This window comes from Lichenostomus cassidix, chromosome 4 (genome assembly GCF_008360975.1).
Source record: "Lichenostomus cassidix isolate B80296 chromosome 4, HeHo_3.0, whole genome shotgun sequence".
In the NCBI taxonomy this organism is placed as follows: Eukaryota; Metazoa; Chordata; class Aves; order Passeriformes; family Meliphagidae; genus Lichenostomus; species Lichenostomus cassidix.
Genome location: NC_139484.1, coordinates 24,021,601 through 24,043,725, shown reverse-complemented (window position 1 = coordinate 24,043,725; position 22,125 = coordinate 24,021,601). Strand labels below are relative to the sequence as shown.

Below are 22,125 nucleotides of genomic sequence, written 5' to 3'. Positions count from 1 at the left end.
ACAGGACAGGAGTTGGAGTTCTAACTAATGTTCCATAGTTCAGCCTTCAGCAAGTATATAGATAATTTAAAGAAATTAAAACAATAGCCAGGAATGTCTGTTCTAATTGAAAATTAATTCTAAATTTCATGGAAACATGAAAAATTAATTGTCTCAACCTAGAAAGTCACCTTGGCACAGTCTGTGTTGGGAAGATAATTTGTCTTCCAGACAGTTTTTAAAAATCAAAAGAAGCTCTTTCAAGAGCCATCAGTAGTTGAAAGAAGCAGGTGGTAATGAATGTTTTTAATTGCAAGCAGTTATGAATGTTTATTGAATGCTGAGTATCAGCATGACTTGTTGTCCTTGTATTTCTTTTAAAGAAATTCTTTTGTACATTGTGAAACTCATCAACTTTAAACACTATCTGTCATTTTTTGTCTTTAAGAAAGGTAATTAACAACTGATCAACAAAACTAATTAGACATAAAAGCATTTACATATTAGATAATTGGGAAAGAGCTAATGTCAGGAGAGAATGCAGTGGTTAGGAGGGTTTATGTATGAAAGACAATGGGTAAGATGTGTTATGAACTGAATAAAATAATAGGAAAAAATATTGTAGAGTCTGTAAAGAAAGATTGCTTGCAGAAATGGTCTAAAGATGAAAAGAATAAATGCGTTCCTCTGGAGACAGCTACTTTAAACTTCAAGATTAATAGCTCGGTAAACTTTCTCAAGAGGTTATACTGTTCCATAAAATAATACTTTTGCTCTCCAGGATTTCTTGATGTTATTTTTAAGGAACTTTGCAAAAATATATATAACCCAAAGTTTGAAATACAGGTCAGTAGGATTCTGTGAACCATAGTAGTGTAGGCATTCATGATTTCCTGTTCTGCATCTGGTATCACCAAGGACTCAGGGAGACTGCACCATTTAGGATTCTTTCAGTATTCTAATTAATCCTTTCTAGGGTTGTATGTCAAAAAACAATGTATAAATAAAGGTTTAAAGGAAAATTCTGTGTCATTTCCTGCCTTTTTGAGTTAAAAGAAAGTGTTAAGAATGTGTAATTTAACTGCTCACTGCAGTTTTAGCTGCTTTGTGTCTTCTGATTAGGGGTGCATGGGCAGAATCTTTCAATCTGCAAAATTTAAAAAACCTCATTTTTGAACGTGTAGCATACAACAAAAGAGGCATTTTTTCTAAGCTTATCAGGTGTATTTCTCCTTGCATGGAATAGGAAGCAAAAGCCATTAAAGGAGTTTTAGTATGGAATGCCCAGTTATGTAAAACAGAAATCCGTATCATAAAATTCCAACCAAGAGCAATTGACTGTTTTTGTGAAGATGTCTGTTCTTTCAGTAGACCCTTAATTAGCCATGTAATCCCACACAGTAATTATATTTCATGAAACTGGCTATTCAAATAAAGATGGAATTTATCAACCTGTGGTATATCTGTAGAGAACCATAATGGGCACAAATCTTCATTTTCAAAACAAATACACTTCAGGGAAGCTAACTGGGAAGCTGTTTTCAACAGCATATGGGTGAATATGTAGGACGAATGTGTGGAGTTACTGGTTTGCTATACCTTACTTGAGATTGCTGTCTGTTTCATGAAATAAAACCAGTGCAAGGTGCACTTTTTAAAAATTTACTATCATGTGGTGTGATATGAATTTAAGGCATGGTTTCAGTTATCTCCCTAACTTCTATGCATGTGAATAAGAATAACGTTGGCTGGAAACTGAGAAAACCTCCAAAGCAGTCTGGCCTTGATGACACAAAACTCCTTGGGTCTATTTATCCCCTTACCTCCGCAGCTGGGCACTGCCAGAGCAGCTGGGGCATAGCAGAGATGCAGTATCAGAGTGGAGAGGCTGGCACTCCTAAGGTGCCAGTGAAACCTCATTGCAGCTTGGAGAAAAAAAGTTGTGAAATTCTGAAGTAGGCTCAAGAGGTCCTAATTTATTGCAGCTTACCTTGGAAAATTAGGCATCCGTTCAATAATATTTTGTAGTAGAACTGTGGCTTGGTTCCCTTGTGTTCTTACAGCAAGAGTATTGTTTATCAGTCCTCCTGAAGCAGAATCAGCTTTTAAAATTTCTAGTCCAAACAGAATTATTTTATTGAGTGATTGTCCTTAACTTGCTGGCTTAACCTGAGAGGAATTAAATTGAGTGCAAGTAATCAAGATTTAAGTAATATAGGGGTCTATAAACAACCGAATGTTTAGACCCACTTTGACTCTTGATGGTGTCTATGCATGAAATTATCCCAGCAGAGTCACTTCTTTGCTTCTTAGTAGTGGAACTGGAATTTATTTTGTCACTTCAGGAGTGAAGAGAAACAGCAATAAGGAGTTAATTGCTTTCCCCAGGAGAGACAGGAATAGGCAACAAGTCCTGCAGTAGACTTTAAAGGAAGCAGTGGCAGCTCTGGATGGCTGATTTGTGGGGCTGTCTGGACTTGGTGTAATGGGGGCTTCTATCTGGGGACAATAGTCTGTGGAGCACTGAGATGTCAGCGTGTTTTGAAAGCAGAGTTCACATTCTCTCTCTGTGTTGCTCCCCTGGACTACCTGTCCAGGCCCTAATTACTCTGTTTTTGGGAGCCTGGAGGAAAAGGAATTTCCATCTGTTACAAAATTGCAATGTTATTGCCTCTTTTGCTTTCTTCTAGTAGTGCGTGTGACAGTGTGGACTAAACTGGGAGAGGGGCAGAACAGAGAGAGAAATCGTGATTGAGATTGAGAAATCTCATTGAGAGAGAGAAGTGTTACTGTCCTGTGTTCTGCTGTCTGCTTCTCTTCCAAATAAAAGCAAGAATTATTTAGACAATTTAATGAAACTGTATGCGTCAACCTAATAGGCCAGGCTGAAGATGTCATAAATTATCTTTTTTAGTGAGTATTTCTCCTTGCGGGTTACTAAACAGTCTTTAACTTTACATATCAAGCATACATCACAACCTAAGTGTGAGCCAAGTAGACCATTGTTAAAAATCAAAATTGATAAGTACTAAAGAAGAGAAATTAAACGTTTCTTCCTCTGTATTGAATAACAAGGAGTACAGTGATGGTGTTCATTTGCTGTTTTATTGTAGGTTTAAAATTAGTGGCTTTCCTTTCCTACAGCTCTGTTTTGAGGCTAGCAGCATGTGGTGGCTTGTGTTTTTGACAACAGTCTTGGATTTGTCATTTCAGAGTACCTGACGGTGTTTTCCCAGATGATTGCATTCCATGATCCAGAGCTGAGCAACCACCTCAATGAAATTGGGTTTATTCCAGATGTAAGTGCTAAGGGTCCTTATAAGTATTATCCAAAGGAATTAAAAAATGGAAAATGAGAGGAGCTAGGATGAGATGCCTTTCCAGTTTCTACTACTACTGCTTCAGTAGCACTTTGACAAAAGTGAAACTCCCATATTAATAGACCTTCCTGAATATGCTGATAAAATAGTAAAGTTTTGAGTCTTGTTTTACCTGCTTTAGTCCTTCCTGTTCTGCTGGGATGATAAATACAATAAAAATGCTACTAACCAGTTATTATAACTTAGATTCATCTTAAAAGGTGCATATACATTTATTTTTGAAATGCAGTAAGTATACAAAAAGTAGTGTACCCATAAAGTGCTAGTAAGCAAAATCACCATAGCTAAATAAATGCAACTGATTAACACAAATGACATGTTATTTTGCAAGTAATAGAAAAAGTACGTTCGAGTGATCATCAGCCTTTCAGATATGTCAGACTTTGGAAAATGCTTAGCAGTCATTAGCTGGAGTCTGTCACAAACATGGGACAAGTGCATAACGTAGACACAAGTTTTATGCTTCCATTGGAATAAAAGTTTCTAAGAGGAAGGAAAATGAAAACTGAGAACATGGCCAAAACATAGTAGAGAGTGTGGGCTTTGTTGGACAAAGCAAAACAAAGCCTCCTTTAGAGCCTCACTTCTAGCTCTCATTGTAAATAGTAAAGCTTTCCTCCTTTTTTTAGAGAGATGTGTATAGTCAAGAAAGCCGAAATAAAAATGTTTGTCTGCCTATGGATATTTATGTTTCTGAAAAGTAGATTTAGGCAAGGCCACAGGGATAACATTAATTGATATGATCTATCATAATTGATATGTATCATTCTATATTTGGCATTTAGAAATTGGTTACAAGTTGGTCATAAGAACAGATGATGACTGAGAGGTCAAAGTGGAAGAAGGCAAATGAACTCAGGAGATGTTGATGTAGAAATGCAGATTTCATAAGTAAGAAATTTATATGCATTGCTTCTATAAGCAATATAAAGTTAATTTTATCAGAAAAATCTTATGCTTGTTAGGAAATATTCTAAGTTAGAGCACCAAGACTAAGCCTCTAAAAGTCTTTTGTTTTACACAGTTCCTGAAAGAATTTGTGGGACTTTGGAGTGGCAGATACTCATTATCACTGTTCACAAATACTGTAAAGGAAAAGAAAGTATATCATTTCTTTTGTAGAGAGTGTTCTTAATGTAATAATGTTGTTTGACTAGTACAAATTCAGGAAATACAGTGGTGTTAAAATGAGCAGAAGAGAAAGCCAGTGTATTGCCTTATAAAGAGAGGAGTTTGAGAAAGGCACTTGTATTTCAGATGATGTACATCTGAAGAGGACAGGTGGGAGGAAAATGAAAGGAAAGTGAGAAGGAAGACTATTCATCTGTAGAAAGCGTAAATATTTGAGTAGATGAAGTGCAAGGATTAACAGCAACATTTAGGTTCCTGAGGGAGAATCAATTTTGCAGCATCACTCTATAAATGCACTTGATGTTTATTTTGTAAAGGCTGCAGATTCCTCTATGTATTTTGTCCAGGGTACTACTTTGCACTAAGGAGTTAGAGGTGTAATTTCCCTGACCACCTTACAGGTCCTTCTTTGGGGTACAAATCTATGTGGGAGCTTTGTAACAACCCATCCTGGGTCTTACCTGATGTTTCAGCAGCTCCTGGTGTCTGCTTATAGAGTTATAATTCTCCACTGAAAACTTTGAAGGTACAATTCAGATGAAATAGTTTAAAATCATGTTTTGCTGTATTTTAGTTTCTGTTGTGCTACTCACTGGACAGCACATAGTCATGCATGAGCCTTGTCTCTAAATATTACAGTCTAGAGATGATTCGTTAATACAGTAAACAATTGCAAAAGAGGTGTAATTTTTAAAAACTCTGACATGGACTGAAAATGCAAGTTCTAAAGTTAACACTAACCTTTGAAGTGAGGTTGTCCTTTCTAAATTATCTGTCAGGGTTTGGGATTTTTATTTTAATAAGTAGAAGTTGTTCTGCCTTTTCGATTAGTCAGAGAGGTGATTTTTTGTAGCTGTAACAAGGCAGCACAGGATCCATCAAGGTGAAGGATATGCACTGTAGTAATGAGATCTGAACCAGAGTTTCGTGCTTGAGTACTAATCCTATCAAAGTAAACCCTGATTAATCTTTCATCATTGGAACACAGGCTCAGCTGCAGGAAAGATTGTGTTCCTGGCACCCTTCTCATTTGCTTCAGGTCACGTAGCTCGCAGAATATTGAACACTGCTGAAGCTTGAGTCATTGTGAATATTATTAGCTGATGTGGTGCCTGGATGAAGTACATTGCTGTGGCTATGTGATTTACATATAAATAGAGGGATGGTATATACAGTGAATCTTATAGTTCTTCTTTGCTCACTCTCCCAAAGTTTATAATCTTCCCCACCCTATATATGCTTTATAGGACATTCCTTGTTTTACTGAGTAATTCTGACCCTAACTTGCAGACCATTTTAAACTGAAGAAAAACAAGAAAACATACAATGTTGCTAAAAGCACAGCTGTAGTCATAAATTATTCCAAAGCACTTTCAGCTGCAAATTATGGAAGGTAGACACAGTTGTCATCTGTCTGTTAATATAGAAGGCAAAATGATTGCAGTTCCTTAATATTGTGCTGAAGCTGCTGGCACAGGTAAATACCTTAGCTTGGTTTTGGTGATATGCACAAGGTGTCAGTAATAGGGTTTCATCTTAAAAATCCTGCACTGTTTGTCCTGTTACACAATTACCTGATGATGAATCTGGAAGAGAAGTTTCTTGCTGATATTTTTATCTTGTGAGGAAAGTGATCATTCTTTAAATTTTGTTTGTATGGGTACATATAGGTGGGTAGAAACTAATATTAAAAATAACTCAATTTGCTTTCTCTTTTGCACCTTTCTGTAACCTTTAAATACGATTGTCTATGCACCACATAGGATTGAAGCTAAATATACGTGTATGTATTTCAAATGTGGAACAGGAGGGTTAAAGACCAGGAGTTTGTAGAATAGACAATGTCCTTTGGAAGGGACCTAGAGCACTCATCTAGTCCAGCTGCCTGACCATCTCAGGGCTGAGTCAAAGTGTGCTGTTGAGGGCGTTCTGCAAATGCCTCCTAAACACAGCCTTGGGGCACCAATCACCTCTCTTGGAAGCTTCTTTCAGTGTTTGATCAAGCTCTGGTAGAGAAATGCTTCCTCATGTCCAATCTAAATCTCCCCTGGTGCAGCTTTGAACTATTCCAACATAGCCTGCCACTGGATCCCAGGGAGAAGAGCTCAGCATTTCCCTCTCCACCCCCCCTCCTCATGAAGCTGTAGAAAGCAAAAAAATAGTTTTTATTAACAACTGAAAATTAAAGCAAAAAACAGCAGTTGGGACAGTTGTTAGAACATCTCAGTAAAATAAAATTCCGGTTATTGTTGGACAACATTATTTTGCACATATATCAAACAGGAAAAAAAAAAGAAACATGCATGTAATAGACTGGGGGGAAAAAAGAAAAACCTCTTTATCTTTGTCTTTGGCACCTCATATAAACTGCAATATATGGTACAGCTAAGATATATAGAGAAAAAAGTTACTGAAATGAAATCAAGATTTGAACCAGTATTTCTAAGAGCTTTGAATGTCTAAGGAAGATGCATTCCTCTCAAAACGTGGTCATCTAGCTATAGGCAAGTAAACATCTTCATCCTGCTGAAAAACAGCAAACTGCATCTCCAAGCTGAGGCACTGAGCAGAATTTGTCATAGCAGAGCACTATTGAGAAGGAATTTAACTAGGAATAATGGAAAGATGAAGAATGAAACTTAGATTAAGGTCAACAGATTTTAATTGTAACTAAAAAAACTTGTGGATTTATTATTAAGATTGTTTGAAAGGGAATTGGCATTAATGGGGCTGCTGTGTACTTTGTTTATAAGAAATGTCCAGGTCCTTGCTTTAAAGCACAAAAGAGCTTGTATTTTACTAGCAAAGCTAAATTATAATTACAGCACTGCTCCTCTCAAGGTCTCTTAAAAATAATGTGTTGGTTTTACAGGCCCTTTTTTAGTGTGACTTTTTCTCAGGCTTCTCCAGCGGTTCAGATGCTACTTTGATTACCCAGTAGGGATACTCCCCAGCCCCGGAGAGTTAAATGTCAAGTAAAACCAGAACCCCCTTAGGTTTCAGGGTTGAGCACTGAGGGGTTGAACGCCCTTTTGCTGGTGCAGTTCCGGGCGCGGGCGCTGGAGGGCAGCATTCCCTAAGGCAGTGTCAAGCCCTGGCGCCGAGCGCATCCCGAGCTCTCTCCTGGCGGGAGTCAGTGCAGCTCTGCTTCCCTTGCTCTGACATCGGGGAGTGATGCCACCCGGGTGGAGCCTTGCCTTGCCTTGCTTACTTAAGGCACTCATCATCTCTTCAGGTTTCCCAACGCTTCCTTGTCTTAAAGCATTGTATTAAAATCAGAGCAAAAACTCCCTTCAATACAAGCTCGCCTGACACCTTCTGCTTAAATAGTTTGACCTACTTTTCATGTCACTGCTGATAGGTTTGGTGAGGAGGGTTTAGAGCAAAGCAGTGGTTTTCCTTGTGATTACCTTTTAATAAACTTCAAAGCTTCACATTTCATGTATTTTCTTGTATGTTTTTGTGTAAATGCATGCATAATAGAGGTGTTTGTGAAATTAGGAGAAAATGAGGATCTGCTTTGGTAAAACATTTTAATCAAATACATGAAAAGGAGGAAATAATTGCTTTAAAATACCAAGGAAATAATGTGGTTTACATAATATGTACCTCCAAGCAAAAAGGAGCCTCAAGCCACTAGGCTTGTTTTCCTACTGCATGGGAAGCAAGATATTGCATACAAACAAGCAGATAAACAGGTATTAGCTGATCACAACCACTGTAGGGGATATTTCAGGGAACAGGATATGTTATTAGGGAATATTATGATATTCCCTAGAATATCCATTGCCATCTATTTAAAACATGACATAGATATACTCAAGGAAATAGTATGAATTTATTATAAGATTAAAATGGTGATATAAATTGATTTGGTTTGGATTTTGAATGCTAAAAATCAATTGATGGGCTGGAGGCCAAGCTCTGTCAAAGCCTGCTGAATAGTAAAAGTGGTGAACAGGTCACTGAACTTTCTTTAGTTTATGGATAATACATAGATCTCAGATGCTCAGTTGAAGGCATAGGAATAAAATTTAGAGAGAACTGTGCTAAGAAGGTTTTCAGCAGATGTGTACATCATTTAGTCAGAGCCATAACCCAGTTCAGAGTTTATGGAATAGGAAGTAATTTATTAACATAATATCAATTATGTTTTCTGCTCCTAATTTGTTTACTTCCAGGAAAAGCTCAATAGGAGGACTAATTTGCACTTTTTATGAGTTAAAAAGTAATATATTAAGCTTTATGTCTAACTGTAAATCTTCATAGCACATGAGCTATGCAGCTGAGTTAAATTTAACTACAATCATCTCGCTCTTGTATTCCTATTTTATGGGAACTTTCTGTGCAGTTTGATGTTTCAAGAAAATAGATTCTGTTGCCTTTGTCTTGCTTTACTTCATTGAAAAATTAGAAATTCTTAAGGTGTCATAAATGCTTAACTTTTCTTTCTCTGTTTGATGTCATGAGTGAGAAATAAAAGGTTTTCTGGCGCTGTTGCAGCAGCACAAGTGTCATAGTGGTGTAAATGCTGAAGCAGGACACCTTCTGATAATATCTGCCCTAAAATGGTCACAGTAGAGATACTTAAATGCTTAGGGTGTCAATAATCATTTGTTGACAATGAAACTGTCCTTAATTTCTTCACTGACAAGTATGTGTTTGAATAAATACCAGCAGAGTAAAAGACAGAGGTGGTTATTTTTTTCTCTTGGAAATCATTATTTGAACTTTTTATTATTTCTATAAAACTATTTTCTTCAGTAGTCAAAAAAACATACTGAATCAAGATGGTTTATGCTTTTTCAGGCATCCTTGGCTAGTTTTTGCTTAGCTTAGTGAGAATTGCAACAGTTCAGTAGAGCAGGCTTTTGAATTAAAACTTTGGAGGTTGTTTTTTGCAAATCAGCCTAGTAAGGGTGGTGATTTTTTTTTAATTATTTCAATGCAATGTCACAAACTAGTAATTTGAAAAGTTTTGGGATGAAAAAATCTTCTGAGGGGCTAAGAGTTGTGTGATAGTGGATCTGCCACTGCAGTTATTTTCTTTCTAAATAAATTTATGCAAAATAGTCAATTTTTAATGTAGTTGACAATTGTCATAGACAACTTAAGTTCTCAAAACTTTTTTTTGTCTTCTTTCCCCATCACCACCTTTTATAGCTTTACGCGATTCCTTGGTTTCTTACAATGTTTACACGTGAGTATACTTTTTTCCTCTGATGAAATGTTCTTTTATTTCTTAAGCTTAATTCATCTCACTTTTTCAGCTAAAGCCTTTCTAAAGTGGCAGAATGGAAAGAGCTGATGGATTATTTCTGATGAAATAGCAAAGAACTTAATGTGAGATTCTTGGTGGCAGTTTCTAAAGATTTTGACTGTAAAGCACTGGTTCTCATGGTTGTCCATTTTTCTATATCTTTCACAAAAACCACCACATTTGGAAAACCAAGGAGATGGTTTCCTTAAGCAATGAAGTGCAATAAAATCTTAGAACTATTTTGTTGGAAGATAGCTTATTTTAAGAGAGCCACCTTTAGCTTTATATATAGAATCTTGCTATTTTTAATAGACTTTTTTCCTTGTCTTTCTTCTATTTTGCCTTTTTTTTCTTTATTCTGCTCATTTTTTTGTCTAATTGTAAGTGGTTGATCTTATTAACTCATTAATGTCCTCTTATTGTGGAAAAACTGATATGCATGCCTTAATACATAATTGTACTGTACCAAAGGAAAAATAAATTGCCTAATTTTGCACTTACTTGAGATACAAAAACCCATGGGCTTCCAAGTGTTCATTAATGAAAGAAGACAGTGATTTCCAGAATAATGAAATGGCATAAGAAGGCAAATATGCTCCTAAACAGGCCTGAGTCCTCTTTGCTTCCAAATAAAAAAGAAGTAACTCAAGAGAGGAAAGAAATACATAGGCAACTCATTAACCCTGTTAATGTGTGGATGTTTTATTTATTGTGCTTATTCATTATGCAGATGTCTTTCCTTTGCACAAAATTTTTCACTTGTGGGATACATTACTGCTTGGAAATTCCTCCTTCCCATTCTGTATTGGAGTTGCCATACTTCAACAGCTGAGGGATCGTCTTCTGGCTAATGGATTCAATGAATGCATTCTCCTTTTTTCAGACTTGCCAGGTACAGAAAAAACTGTTTCTTCCCTCTTTCTCTGCCTTCCCCAGTGTGTTTCTGAATATATGTTAAGAAATCATGGTAGATTTAGGCAAACTCGCTGCCAGAGTGTATAGATGTTCACTGCAATTTGTTGTAGTTAATTGAAGTCTTTTTGCTGTCATCAGCAAGAATTCAGTAAGATTGTTATTTCCAGGTGAAGATTGAAGTATTTTGCTGTGAAATTTAGAACAATTTAAAATAAATCAGAAACAACTCTTTGTAGTCATGCCACATATATACACATGATCCAGTTGATAATTATTTTTCTTAATAAATTGAGTATGGTTTTGAATACTCCTTTTCCACTTTGATGCTGGTATTGGCCTGTTTGCCTTTCAAACATAATTACCATGGATGTAATTAATGTAAAAGGATCAGGGAAAGCAGTGTAGGAAGCCATTGAAATGACTCTGTTAAATGTTTCCATTTGAAATTTAAAGCTTTTAGAATTGTATTGGAGTCTGCATTATCAGTTCTGTGCCTTTGCTCAGTGGGAGGTAATTAATCTATCCATACAAACAAATATCTTACTAAAAAATTGCAGTTAACCATGAAGTTTGTATCTTCCTCCTGAGTAAGTATCTAGTAAGACAGTAGAAATGCATTTGAATTGAGTAAACCATGTCACCTGAAAGATGTGTTTTAGTTTGTAGTAGCACCAGTAGGAAGGCTGCTGCACTCAAAACATGCTTACATTCTTGTATTAATTCTCTCTCTAAAACTCAGGATCTTACTAATGTAATACAGGTCTAAGGTAAGAGGTGTCAATGCTTTAAATGTGTGGCTTTTCTTTAGATAACTCATAACTTTGGGGTAGTTCCTGGGGTAATTATGGATTTAGTGAGCTCTATTTGAGCACCATGTGTGCAGTTCAGTAACTCATATAAACAGAACTTGTTCTTCAGAAGAGCTGGAGGAGAGAATGAAGTTGGGAGGAGCATTTAAGCTTAAAAGGTCTTGTTAAGTGTTACAGTCTCCACAACTGCAGAGTTTACAGAGTTTAGCACTGGTCTAGGATATGGCAGCAAGCAGATGAGGTTGAGTTCCACAGTTGCGTAAGTCAGTGAGTTACCATAAATGAAGCTCTGTGATTTCTTTAAATACTGTTGTCACAAATTGTCTCTCACTGTATACCCTTCCATATGGGTCAGGATTTCAAAATTTAACTTGTCTCCTACTTATTAGTTTAGTATGTACTGTGCATTTGCTTCTCTATTTTTTGATTTATGAGAAATTTCATTAGGCATTCCTTATGGTGTAGCATTTTAATTTTCAGTCTGTATGCTTAGTCATTTCAAATGCTCATGGTAAATTTAATGGGGTATCTATAGATGGCTGAAATGTGAGTGCTAAACTAAAAGATTGACTCTCTCCCCATCTTCTCCTCCCCCATGTGTTAGCTGAATATCTTAGTTAAGTATAGATTCATTAATATTTAACTTATTTTCTTGCCTAAGGTCATTACTCCATAATTCCTTTTCTTGAAAGGTGCTAAACTATAGATTCCAATTTATCTTAAATCAGCTGATTTACTGACAGTGGAAGTATTTTATGCTGAGGTCATGTATGAGAACACATTAGTTCTTTTAATACATATCTGAGTTCTTTTAGTACATATCTGTTTATATAATAAAATGAAATCACTAAAATCTGTGGTGATAAAATGTACGTGCATTTAGCTGGTTGTAGTTGATGACAACTTTGCTGATACTCTGGTAGGAAATACAAATTTCTGAAAATATTTTCTTAAATTGGTGATGTCTGTGATATTTAGGATGTCAACAGTGGCACAATTGAATATTCTGAGATTAATCTAAAGCATACCATGAAATACTAATAGTAAAACTGCTGAGGGAAAAAAGAGTAAGGATGGAAGACAATCCTAGTGTGACTTAAAAGTTAAATGTTGTTGGTCTAGCTTAATCAGTAACTTTTTCAACATATAATTCTCATAACCTTGTGCATTTTCTTTCTGACCTGAGTCTTATTTCTGATGAAAAATATTGACTCATTATGCATTTTTCACCTGTGTCTTCCAAACAAGACTTCTGTTATTTTGGTTACGATAAATTGTGTGCCAAGGCTGAGAATTTTCTGAAAGTAATTTGCAAATAACCTTCACCTGAAACTAGGTCACTCTCAGGAAGAGATTATGTTGTTCAAAACATCTGCGATAATTTTAAACTAAAATCAATAGTTGCTCAACAATCTGAAACTCCTGTGATTTTTAAGCTTTGTGTGCACTGGAATGGTTTATTTCAGGCTGCCAGTGAAAGCAACTTCCTTTCCAGACTGATAAAGGTATTTTACTGCAATCTTTCAACTTTGTGGAGCACTTCTAAGATTTCTTGTTTTAACAAAACAAAAACCCCACTGCCTAATTTCTAGTTCACTGCATATAACACAATATCAATTAATGTTTTAAAATAGTAATGATGTGAGGAAAATGAAGGGGCATTGTGTCATTATTGGTTACTTGACCCTGAAAACCCTTTCCAGTGCTTGTTTCAAAGCTTTGGCCATAGTTTATCTATAAAGCCAATACAATTGGGCATTGCTTGCTATTTTGGGGGGCTCTGTTGGAAATTTTAATTTATTTTATAGGGTTTAAACCATGTCCTAAAATATTGGGAAATTTATTTGAAGAATTTGACAAAATAATTGGTTAATTAAGAATACTGGAAAATCCTTTTGCAACAAATGTCCCCTTGTAGCAACTAATGTCCTAGTTCATTCCTCTTGGAGCTGTATGAAGGGGACATATAAGGAACTGCTAAAACTTAGAGTTAGATTGTTTAGGAAATTACTACCCCAAAGTATTGGGGGTTTTTAATTTAAATTCTCTTCCATTTTTTTCTTTCATATTTTTCCTTGTGTATAGGGAGCTCTGTTAAGTACAAACTTTATTCAAACAATATAAATACCAGAGAATATTTAGAAAGTACTGTTTAAGACAGACGAACAAAGCCAACCCTGGAGTTGTTGCTAAGTTTTTACATGTAGTTTTGAGACTTAGTAAATTTTGTTTTATTCAGGTGATGCAGAGAGGGCAAAGGCAGTATGCATTACCTTTGTTTTTCCTGTAAGTCTGACATATAGCAGAATGTGTCAGGAAAATGAGAATGGGAAGGGTGATGCTACTGTGATGAGATTCCTGAGGTACCAACAACGGAGACAGGACTCTACTTTCAGACCAGTGCTGATTTGTACTAAACCAGTCTGGATATCCTTTAATCTCATGTATTAGCAGATTTACAACCCATAAGGCTTTTAATGCACTGAAGACCAACTGGATAAGTTTACTTTATAACTTAGACTTATTGCTTATATATTTGTCTTTAGAATCTTGCCCTAAGTTTGTGTGATAATGTCCATTATTCAGCTCAGAAATTTTGATTATTGTAGTTTGACTTGATTACCAATTTCATTACCCAGTGAACAAGTACAAAGTCAACAGCAGCTTTTGTTAAGAAGCATCCAGACACATACAGCCCTTTGCAAACAGTTAAAGGATTCTTAGACCAATCCACTCCCACCTGGAATGGGTGCAGTATAGGACCTGGCAAACAGATCTTCCTCCAGTGATCACTGCCAATATCAGTGCTGACATACAGAGATGAGTTATGGCCTTCTGAAGGGATAGGGAACTGAGGAAAAGATGGGGACAGATGTTTTTAGTGAATAGGGAAATAGCAAGACTAGACATGAGATAAAACATACTCAAATAAACCTTTAAGGTTAGTTCAATAAGGTCATCTTCTATAATTTTGGAGCAAGAGGAAGGTTCATTCTTTTAATACTGTGCACGTTAGGGAAGTGTCTTTTTGCTGACTCCAGGCTAGTCAGTGCTTCCAAAGGAAGAACCTTGGCCTCAGATAGGAAGTTAATAAAGACTGACTGTAGAAAAGCAATCTAGTGCAACGAGGAACTACAGTAAAATAGTTGAAGTGGAAAACAGAGGATTATACTTTGTGAGACACAGGCATGTAGCTTTAAGATGCAAGATCTAGCTATCATCAAACCACAGACAAATTATTTTTTCCAGGGAACAGAGTTTCTCTAATGTGGGAGAAATTATTATATCCACCGCCATTCTAGTGATGTGCCAAAATGCTGAATCCCGTGATGGTTGAAGCCATACAAATGCTTAGAAGGATTTCATCCAGCTTATAAATGGACTAAAGATTAAAAAATAGTCAAAATTTTCTACTAAGATTGTATGCAGCAGTTTTGAATGATACATTTCTGTTGACAGCAGCAAAATTAAGCACACGTCAGAAAACTCTACTTCAGATATGTTTCTGACCCTAGGTAGCTACCATTTTACTTTCTGCTGTTTTGCTTCCTGAAAGTCCTTTGTCTGCCCACATCTGTGATCCATACACTTTTATTGTACTGCAATTTCTGGTTGTTCAGCATTTAGTTAATACAGATTTGGTGAGAGGAAAATATGGCAGTTGGCCACGAAGTCCACACTGAATTTGTGGGTGTTTGGTGCCTGTTCCCATTTATTTTACCACTTCTCCAAGGAAAATGTGACTTCAGAAATTAAAACACCACCTTTGACAGGACTGACAGAGATACAGTGGTCTTTCGTATACCAGTGAGCAGTAGGGAAAAAGAAAAGGTAATATGGTGTTTTGATTAGGGTTTGGTTTTTTTCATACAGTTTTGAAAATGCCTTATTGCTTAGATTAAAACTCTGAGGAACAGGAGCTGTAACAGCTCTTCTAAAAGGAAACTGTTTTAACTTCAGCTACAAAATTTTGGCATATTTCGGTGTTGTTGTTCATGGGAGATGGCATTGGAAAGTATTTTGTCATGGAGCTGATGAAGCTGACTGCTTTTTCAAGTTATAGTATAGCTGAAGAAAAACAGCACTTTGGTCTCTTTCACATGATACACATGATAATGGTATTGGAACTATGACACAAAAACACTGATTGGAAATACCAAAAGGCATCAGAATTTGAAACGAATTCACTTTCCTTGCTTTCTTTTCATGAAATATGTAGGTCAGGCTGATATTTATAGAAGCATCTTTTTCTGAGCATGTTGCTCATCTCTGCTATGTTAGATGGCTTTTTGGAAATGCAGGTGTATTTCGTGATGCAATTCCTCAAGATTATTTGCCTTGGAAGAGAAGCAGAGAGATTTGTTAGGGCACACCTGCTCACCAAGGCTGTCTGGTTGTGTCAGGCTCTGTAAGATTGATGTTGTTTTACCCGAAGCTGTGAATTCTTTTGTTATTTGCCTTTTCCACTCATTGTGGCACAAACAAGACAGTTCTAGATTACAGATTCTACCCTCTTGAGACTAAAGACAAATGCTGGAGTGGCCAACACCCTGTGGAAAAAAAATACTGAAATCCTTTATTGTAGTCTGTAGTTGTCACTGGCAGAAGAAAATCAAATATATATCCTTTGGCAAAGGGCTGTGTGCTGCAAGAGATGGTGCTTCATAAAAAGGGTGAAAAGTGAGTTCATCAGTAGAACTTTCCTAGTCCATGTCTCAAAAACATTCTGACACACAGCTTATGCCTTCTGTTTCTTGAGAGAACCCTGATACTGCTCTTCATAGTGAAAAGGCACTTCCAAAAGTAGAATAATCCATCTGTTGTTCATGTAGGATTTTTTACAGCTTTACACTGGAATAAAATGAAAGTACAAGAAGGTAGACTGTCAAACATACTAGCATTGCTAGGCATGCACTAACAAAATTCAGGCTGCTCTTATCTGAGCTTTGTTCCTAGAAGTGGTGAATTTTTTTCTCCTCTTTACAAAAGCGTCTTGGGAAAATACTTCCTCCCCCCCACCCCGCCCCCCTCAATAAAACTACAAGCATAGCAACTGATTCAGGATTAGACTAATGCTTAGAAAGCAATAGTGTGTACTAGACTTTTTTCCTTTTACAATTGAGGAAAATGTTTTTGACAGAACAAGGTGCCTCATAGGGTATCTGTTAATAGTATTGTTATGCTGAATATGTTCGTTTGCCTGTACAGGTATAAATGTTCTGCTCAATAATCTTTAGTTCTCTTAACTGGTAATTGAGGAGAATTTTTAAAAGAGCTGCACAAATAATGGACTATTAAAAATTCTTGATTAAAATGTACATTAGCAGCACATATCTACATGATTTTAGTTATATTTGGGGAGCATATATCTGGCATTGTAATAGAGATACATATAACAAATAAAAACTGGAATGGCAATGTAGGCTGAGAGCTAGAAAAATCTGTCAAAATAAGGACTGTGAAATGAGATCGTTTAAATGAACTCAGTGCTTTTATAATTTGGGATTGCTGTCAATTCCCATGGACTTACTTTCAGATAGTATTTCACTCAAACTCTTGCATTGATAAATCTGCATGAGGCATTTGATTCTGTCTGTTCAAATGTCTTTGTTCTTAATATACTAAGAGTATACTGGAGTTCAGTAGAAATCAACTGAAAAACCAAAACTAAAGGTGGAGAACTAGAGCAGGATTTGTTCCTAAAGCTAAGACTTTGTTGATATTGCAAGCTTGGAATAAATTTCAGGACTGCATTGTTAGGGCAAAACTTACCCAGAAGGAACAGGTATCCCAACTGGGAAGAACACATATTGCATGTGAACAATGTTGCCTGCGTTCTGAAAATGACGATAAAGAGTAACCAGCAGGGGTGTGCCAGGTGACACCTCTGTCACTTCAAAAATTTAAGGAGTCTAGACAAGCATCTGTAGGACTTAGGCTGGTAACGTTGCATTTGTCTTCAGAGCAGGGCAAGGAGCTAGACGGTCTCTTGCTGGTTCTTCAGTCTTCATGCTAAAAAAAAAAGCATAGCACAGTTCTAAGGAGACAAATCGTGCAAGCAGTCATGTAAGCTGATAAACCACAAGTTTGTCTGCTGGGACTGCAACCCTGAAATTACAAACTTTTATATCTTGAATGTACTTTAATATTTTCATGTGTAAATTCAAATGAGGGGTGTTAACTTAGCTCTTTCACAGGGAACTTTTTCCTATAGCTTATGAGTAGGTTAGTTATGCAGCAAGCTTTAAATAACTTAGAAAATGTATACTGACAAGGTTGGACTGATGTTAGTTACTTAAAGCTATTAGTTTTGCTATGTGAAGCACTAACACAGACTTGACTAGTAGTAAACACCGGAAGTTTTTGATCTCAGTAATTTATCTACTGTAGTGCCAAATGGCTAGAGCATTTGTTTAGAAATGAAAGCAGTTTTAATAATGGGTACATAAGCAAGATGGTTATCCTTCCTGTTTACAGTTGCTGTATTTGTGGGAAATAACATTTCAATCCTGAATAAGATGTTGCTTGCTCTAGCACTTTGAGAGTGTTACATGGTCCAAGATAATCATTAGGCAGATTTAGATACTCTGTTTGTATTTATCTTTACCCAGAGTTTTTCCATCCTTGGTCTGGGAATGAACAGGTCAAATTAGAGGCTTTCATCCTTTTCTCATGGCAACAGGTACTCCCTTTCAAGATTTTTATTTTTATCTTATTTTAAAAGCAAAAATCTGAGTTACTTCTTATTATTCCCTTACAAATATCCTGGAGGCTAACAGCAGCGCTATGCTAGTGCAAACATCTTCTGCTTAGGGCTCTTAAGAGAGTCATCACTTTTATAAGTATTTGGCCTGGTCAGACTTTCTGACTGTAGAGTTTTTTACAAGTTTATACCCACTACACCTGGGAAATAGCTGAAGTAGCTCATAGTTACCACCCAGATGGAAACCTATTTTTGCATGCTGAGTTTTCGTATTTGTATATTATTTCTGTGAAACACAGATTTAGGATAAAGAAGGTGAGTTTCACAAGTATTTCAGATTCTAAAACTGACTTAACAGATGTTTACCAAATGTTATAAAAAAACAACATAGAAAAGCCAAAAAAAGCTTTTCCTTCAAAAATGGACTGGTTTCGGATGTTGTGTTGGTGGCACAACAAATTCCTCATCTCCATGGCTTTCTAAAAAGTTTCTCATCTGAGCTGATCCCTGAAATTTTGTAAACCTGTCCTTTTATGCATCTTCTGGTTATTATCTACCTATAAAGTAATGTTCATTTTTCTGCTTAGCTGCTTTATTTCCCCTTGTGTATTTGTCAAGTTTTTCATAGTAGCCTCCATCTGACTATTTCCATTATATAGTGTGAATTCCTATGCTTTTGATGTTGGCTAGTGTCCTACCCTGTGTTAGGGCTGGTCCAGATGTCTTTAACATTTTGTTGGTTTGTAGAAGTATCTGCTGTTAAACAGCACTGGCACACCTCATAAAAATGTTTAAAACACTTTCTTGTTGGAGCTTAGCTTCAGTCTTTATATAATCTATTTCTGTATTCTTTCTCAGTAGGACACAGTATGTGGCATTTGGTGATTGACTTACAGTAAAGCATGTACTTCTCCTTGTACAGTCACTTGGCATTCTGTGTCTTCCCTGCTCATCTCAGTCAGTGCATCATCACACTTCCATACTGGAAGGCATTCTTAGTAAACCTTTTCACTGAACTGCTGAGTCAGAGGAATTTTTACAATCACAAGTAAGGAAAGAATCCATGTTTGCCCTTTGTGCAGTCTAATGTCTGGGGAATAAATCATAGTGTTTACTGCTGCTTCTCTCTACTGCTGTCCACAAAAAAATGAAGTCATGCAACTATCCTGTAATGTATGAAATAAATAATGTAAAAAGAAGAGTTCTGCATTGACCTTTTCATTTATAATAACCTTCTTACAGTAACAAATGCAGAAATGTCACTCCTCTTCCTAGATATGTCCTTTTAAATATGCAGACTCAGTGTGTCATTTTGTATGTTATCAGGGAAAAAAAAGTTTATGGCCTTTCGCATCTTTTTCTTCTAAGAGCCTGAATCAGGAGGTTGAACTGACTGACCTATTCAGCTCCAGAGCCTTCATAGCACAGAGGTTTTCTGGCCTATTTATGTGGCTGTGTGGTGAAAGCTGATGTTGCCTGGCAGGGTAGCAATAAAGTATTTGTGATGGAGATGTCAAACCAAGCTCATAATTCTGGACTATTCCCAAAATGCAGAAGCAGTTTGTTTTGGCTGAGTTTCTTAACCAGTATCCTGTTACCCAAGGAAAAGGCTCTGGAATTGATTAACTGCACACAAAGACTTGGTCTGTGTAGATTTTCATCAGGAAAGAACCATTCGTCTTACAGTTTTCTCCATTACTTGCCTTCACTTGCTGTGAACAACATATGCACATCCAGTTTTGCTGCAAAAATGAAAAATAGTATGTGCTTTTGTCACAGGTGTATTGCATTTAAACTGATCCTTTTTTCAACATCTGTTTCAAATGTAATCTACTTCTCTCCTGTATCTATAATAATAAACTTTAAATGTATATAGCTTTAAAAGCAGCTGCGTTGAGCTGAGCCATCCTTTCCAGTTGAGGCTGTGGATAGAGGGAGGCAGCAGCTTGGTAAGAAGTTACAGTTTAACATGAACAAAGCAAAATACAAAACATCTTAAAATAAACAGTAGGTTTAGTTCAGAAAAGGAGCAAAACATTTCAGTAGGCTTAATGTTAGGGGACATGGCAAAACCAAGATATTACTGTTAGATCACTTCTTTCACTTCCCTACCCCTAGCTTTTCCAATTGCTATATTATTTGCATATTTAGAAGTATCAGTAAAAACCTTTTGATGCTGAGCAATTAGCTGGTGCTGTAGAATTGTTTCCTGTAAGGCTTGATTGCTGCTTGACTGAAATACTTGAGGTCATTTGAGCCAGAACCCCTAAACATAATGTTTGAAAATTAAATTTGTGACTTTGGTTCCTAAGATACTTGGGTTCCAGCTTTGACTTCTTGAAATACAGGCTCTCTGCGCTTTTTCAAAAACAGACTGCTTCAAGATATACTAAGTTTTGAAATGAAAACTTATTTTTATAGTACTTGTCTTGTTTTAAGTCAGGCTTAAGCTTTTTCACACTTCACATTTAATGGCACCATGTTATGTCAGCACATTTTCATTACGGATTTTCCAATGAAATAATTTGTATTAATAAAAACAGAAGGCACATCATTTTTAAACTACAAAATACCCAAATTCTGGGGTCTTAGAGAGCACAAAGATGTTATATGCACATCTCCATGAGTGAGCATGCCCTCTTCATCCTTTTTAAATGTTACTGTTCACTTCTTGCTCACACCTGGAGCTTTTTCCAGAGCCTGCTCTCAGAAGGATGTTCTTCTTAGTTGTTTGCATGTATCAAGTACTCTGGCATTCTGCTGAGGTAGTCAGTGTTCATTTGTCCACAGTCCTGTTCAAGCATCTAAGCTCTGACTTTATATATTTATGCTTCTGACATATCAGTGGTATGTTTCTAATAATGTAGAAGCTCTAATGTTTTCTGGCTTGTAGTGCAGTGACTTGGGAGCACAAAGAGTACAGGCAGGATTAATGCTGTGTTAATGCAAAGTCTTGGGGAGATAACAAAAGATGGACATTTCACCAGAGACTGACTCATCTGTCATGCATTTGAAAGGGCATGGGAAGAAATCGGGACTGAAGTAGTGCAGCAGACCCTTACAAATTAGCCAAAAAGAGGAGAAAAGATCTTATCCAGCAAGACTGCAAGAGATTTCATTTCATTTTAGTTACTGACAGGAAGTGATTTTTCTTAAACCGAAATTGCAAACAAACGATGAAGACAGCCTTGAAGGTTACTCAAGTGTGAAGCCTGTTGATGCAGTGTGACTAATAAATATTCTGTAAATATTTATACCAGTTTAATGTAGTCTTAAACTCCAATATCCTGAAAGGAATTGTTTTTTAAAAAAGAATGTGAGTAAATTCTTTCACCACCAGCAGTGTTGTCTCCCATGTAGGTTCTATATGTTGACTGTTCCCATATATATGCATGCATGTGCCTATGGTTTGCACATGGTTTGGGGGGCATTTTGTGGTTAATGGGATTTTTTTTATTCCTGCTCGTGGAAACCACAGTCACCTTGTTGTAGTTTTTATTTTGCCTTATTTAGAAGCAGATAAATTAATTGACAGACTGTAAATTTGTTTTAGACTTTTGGTGCCTTCACCCACAAAAATTCTCTCTTGTTCTGTGAAGTTTCATTTTCATCTGTGGCCACTGTCCTTCTGAAATGCTGCTTCAAAGAAATGAGAAACCAAAAATCAAAAATCATGGAGCAACAGACTCTTATATTTTTCACTTCCACCCTAATGTGTGAGAACTGTTTATTGTTTTTAGACATGCACACAGAACAAGCTAAGTTGGAAGGGACCACAAGGATCATTGAGTCCAGCTCCTGGCCCTGCACAGGACACCCCAAGAGTCACATGTGCCAGAGTGCATTGTCCAAATGCTTCTTGAACTCTGTCAAATTTGGTGCTGTGGCCACTTCTCTGGGGAGCCTGTCCCAGTGCCCAAGCCTATTGCTGCATTTTCTACTTCTCTG

At 36.6% G+C, this 22,125-nt stretch overlaps 1 protein-coding gene across 2 annotated transcripts in view; it reads left to right on the top strand.

Annotated features, from left to right (window-relative positions):
• TBCK (TBC1 domain containing kinase) overlaps positions 1–22,125 on the top strand; it is a 91,379-nt gene that overhangs the window by 40,738 nt on the left and 28,516 nt on the right. For both annotated transcript variants that reach the window (XM_085058345.1, XM_085058346.1), the window contains exons 21-23: positions 3,193–3,278; positions 9,654–9,690; positions 10,481–10,642. In XM_085058345.1, coding sequence (XP_084914471.1) covers positions 3,193–3,278; positions 9,654–9,690; positions 10,481–10,642 — 285 coding nt within the window. The remainder of the gene's footprint in view (positions 1–3,192; positions 3,279–9,653; positions 9,691–10,480; positions 10,643–22,125) is intronic.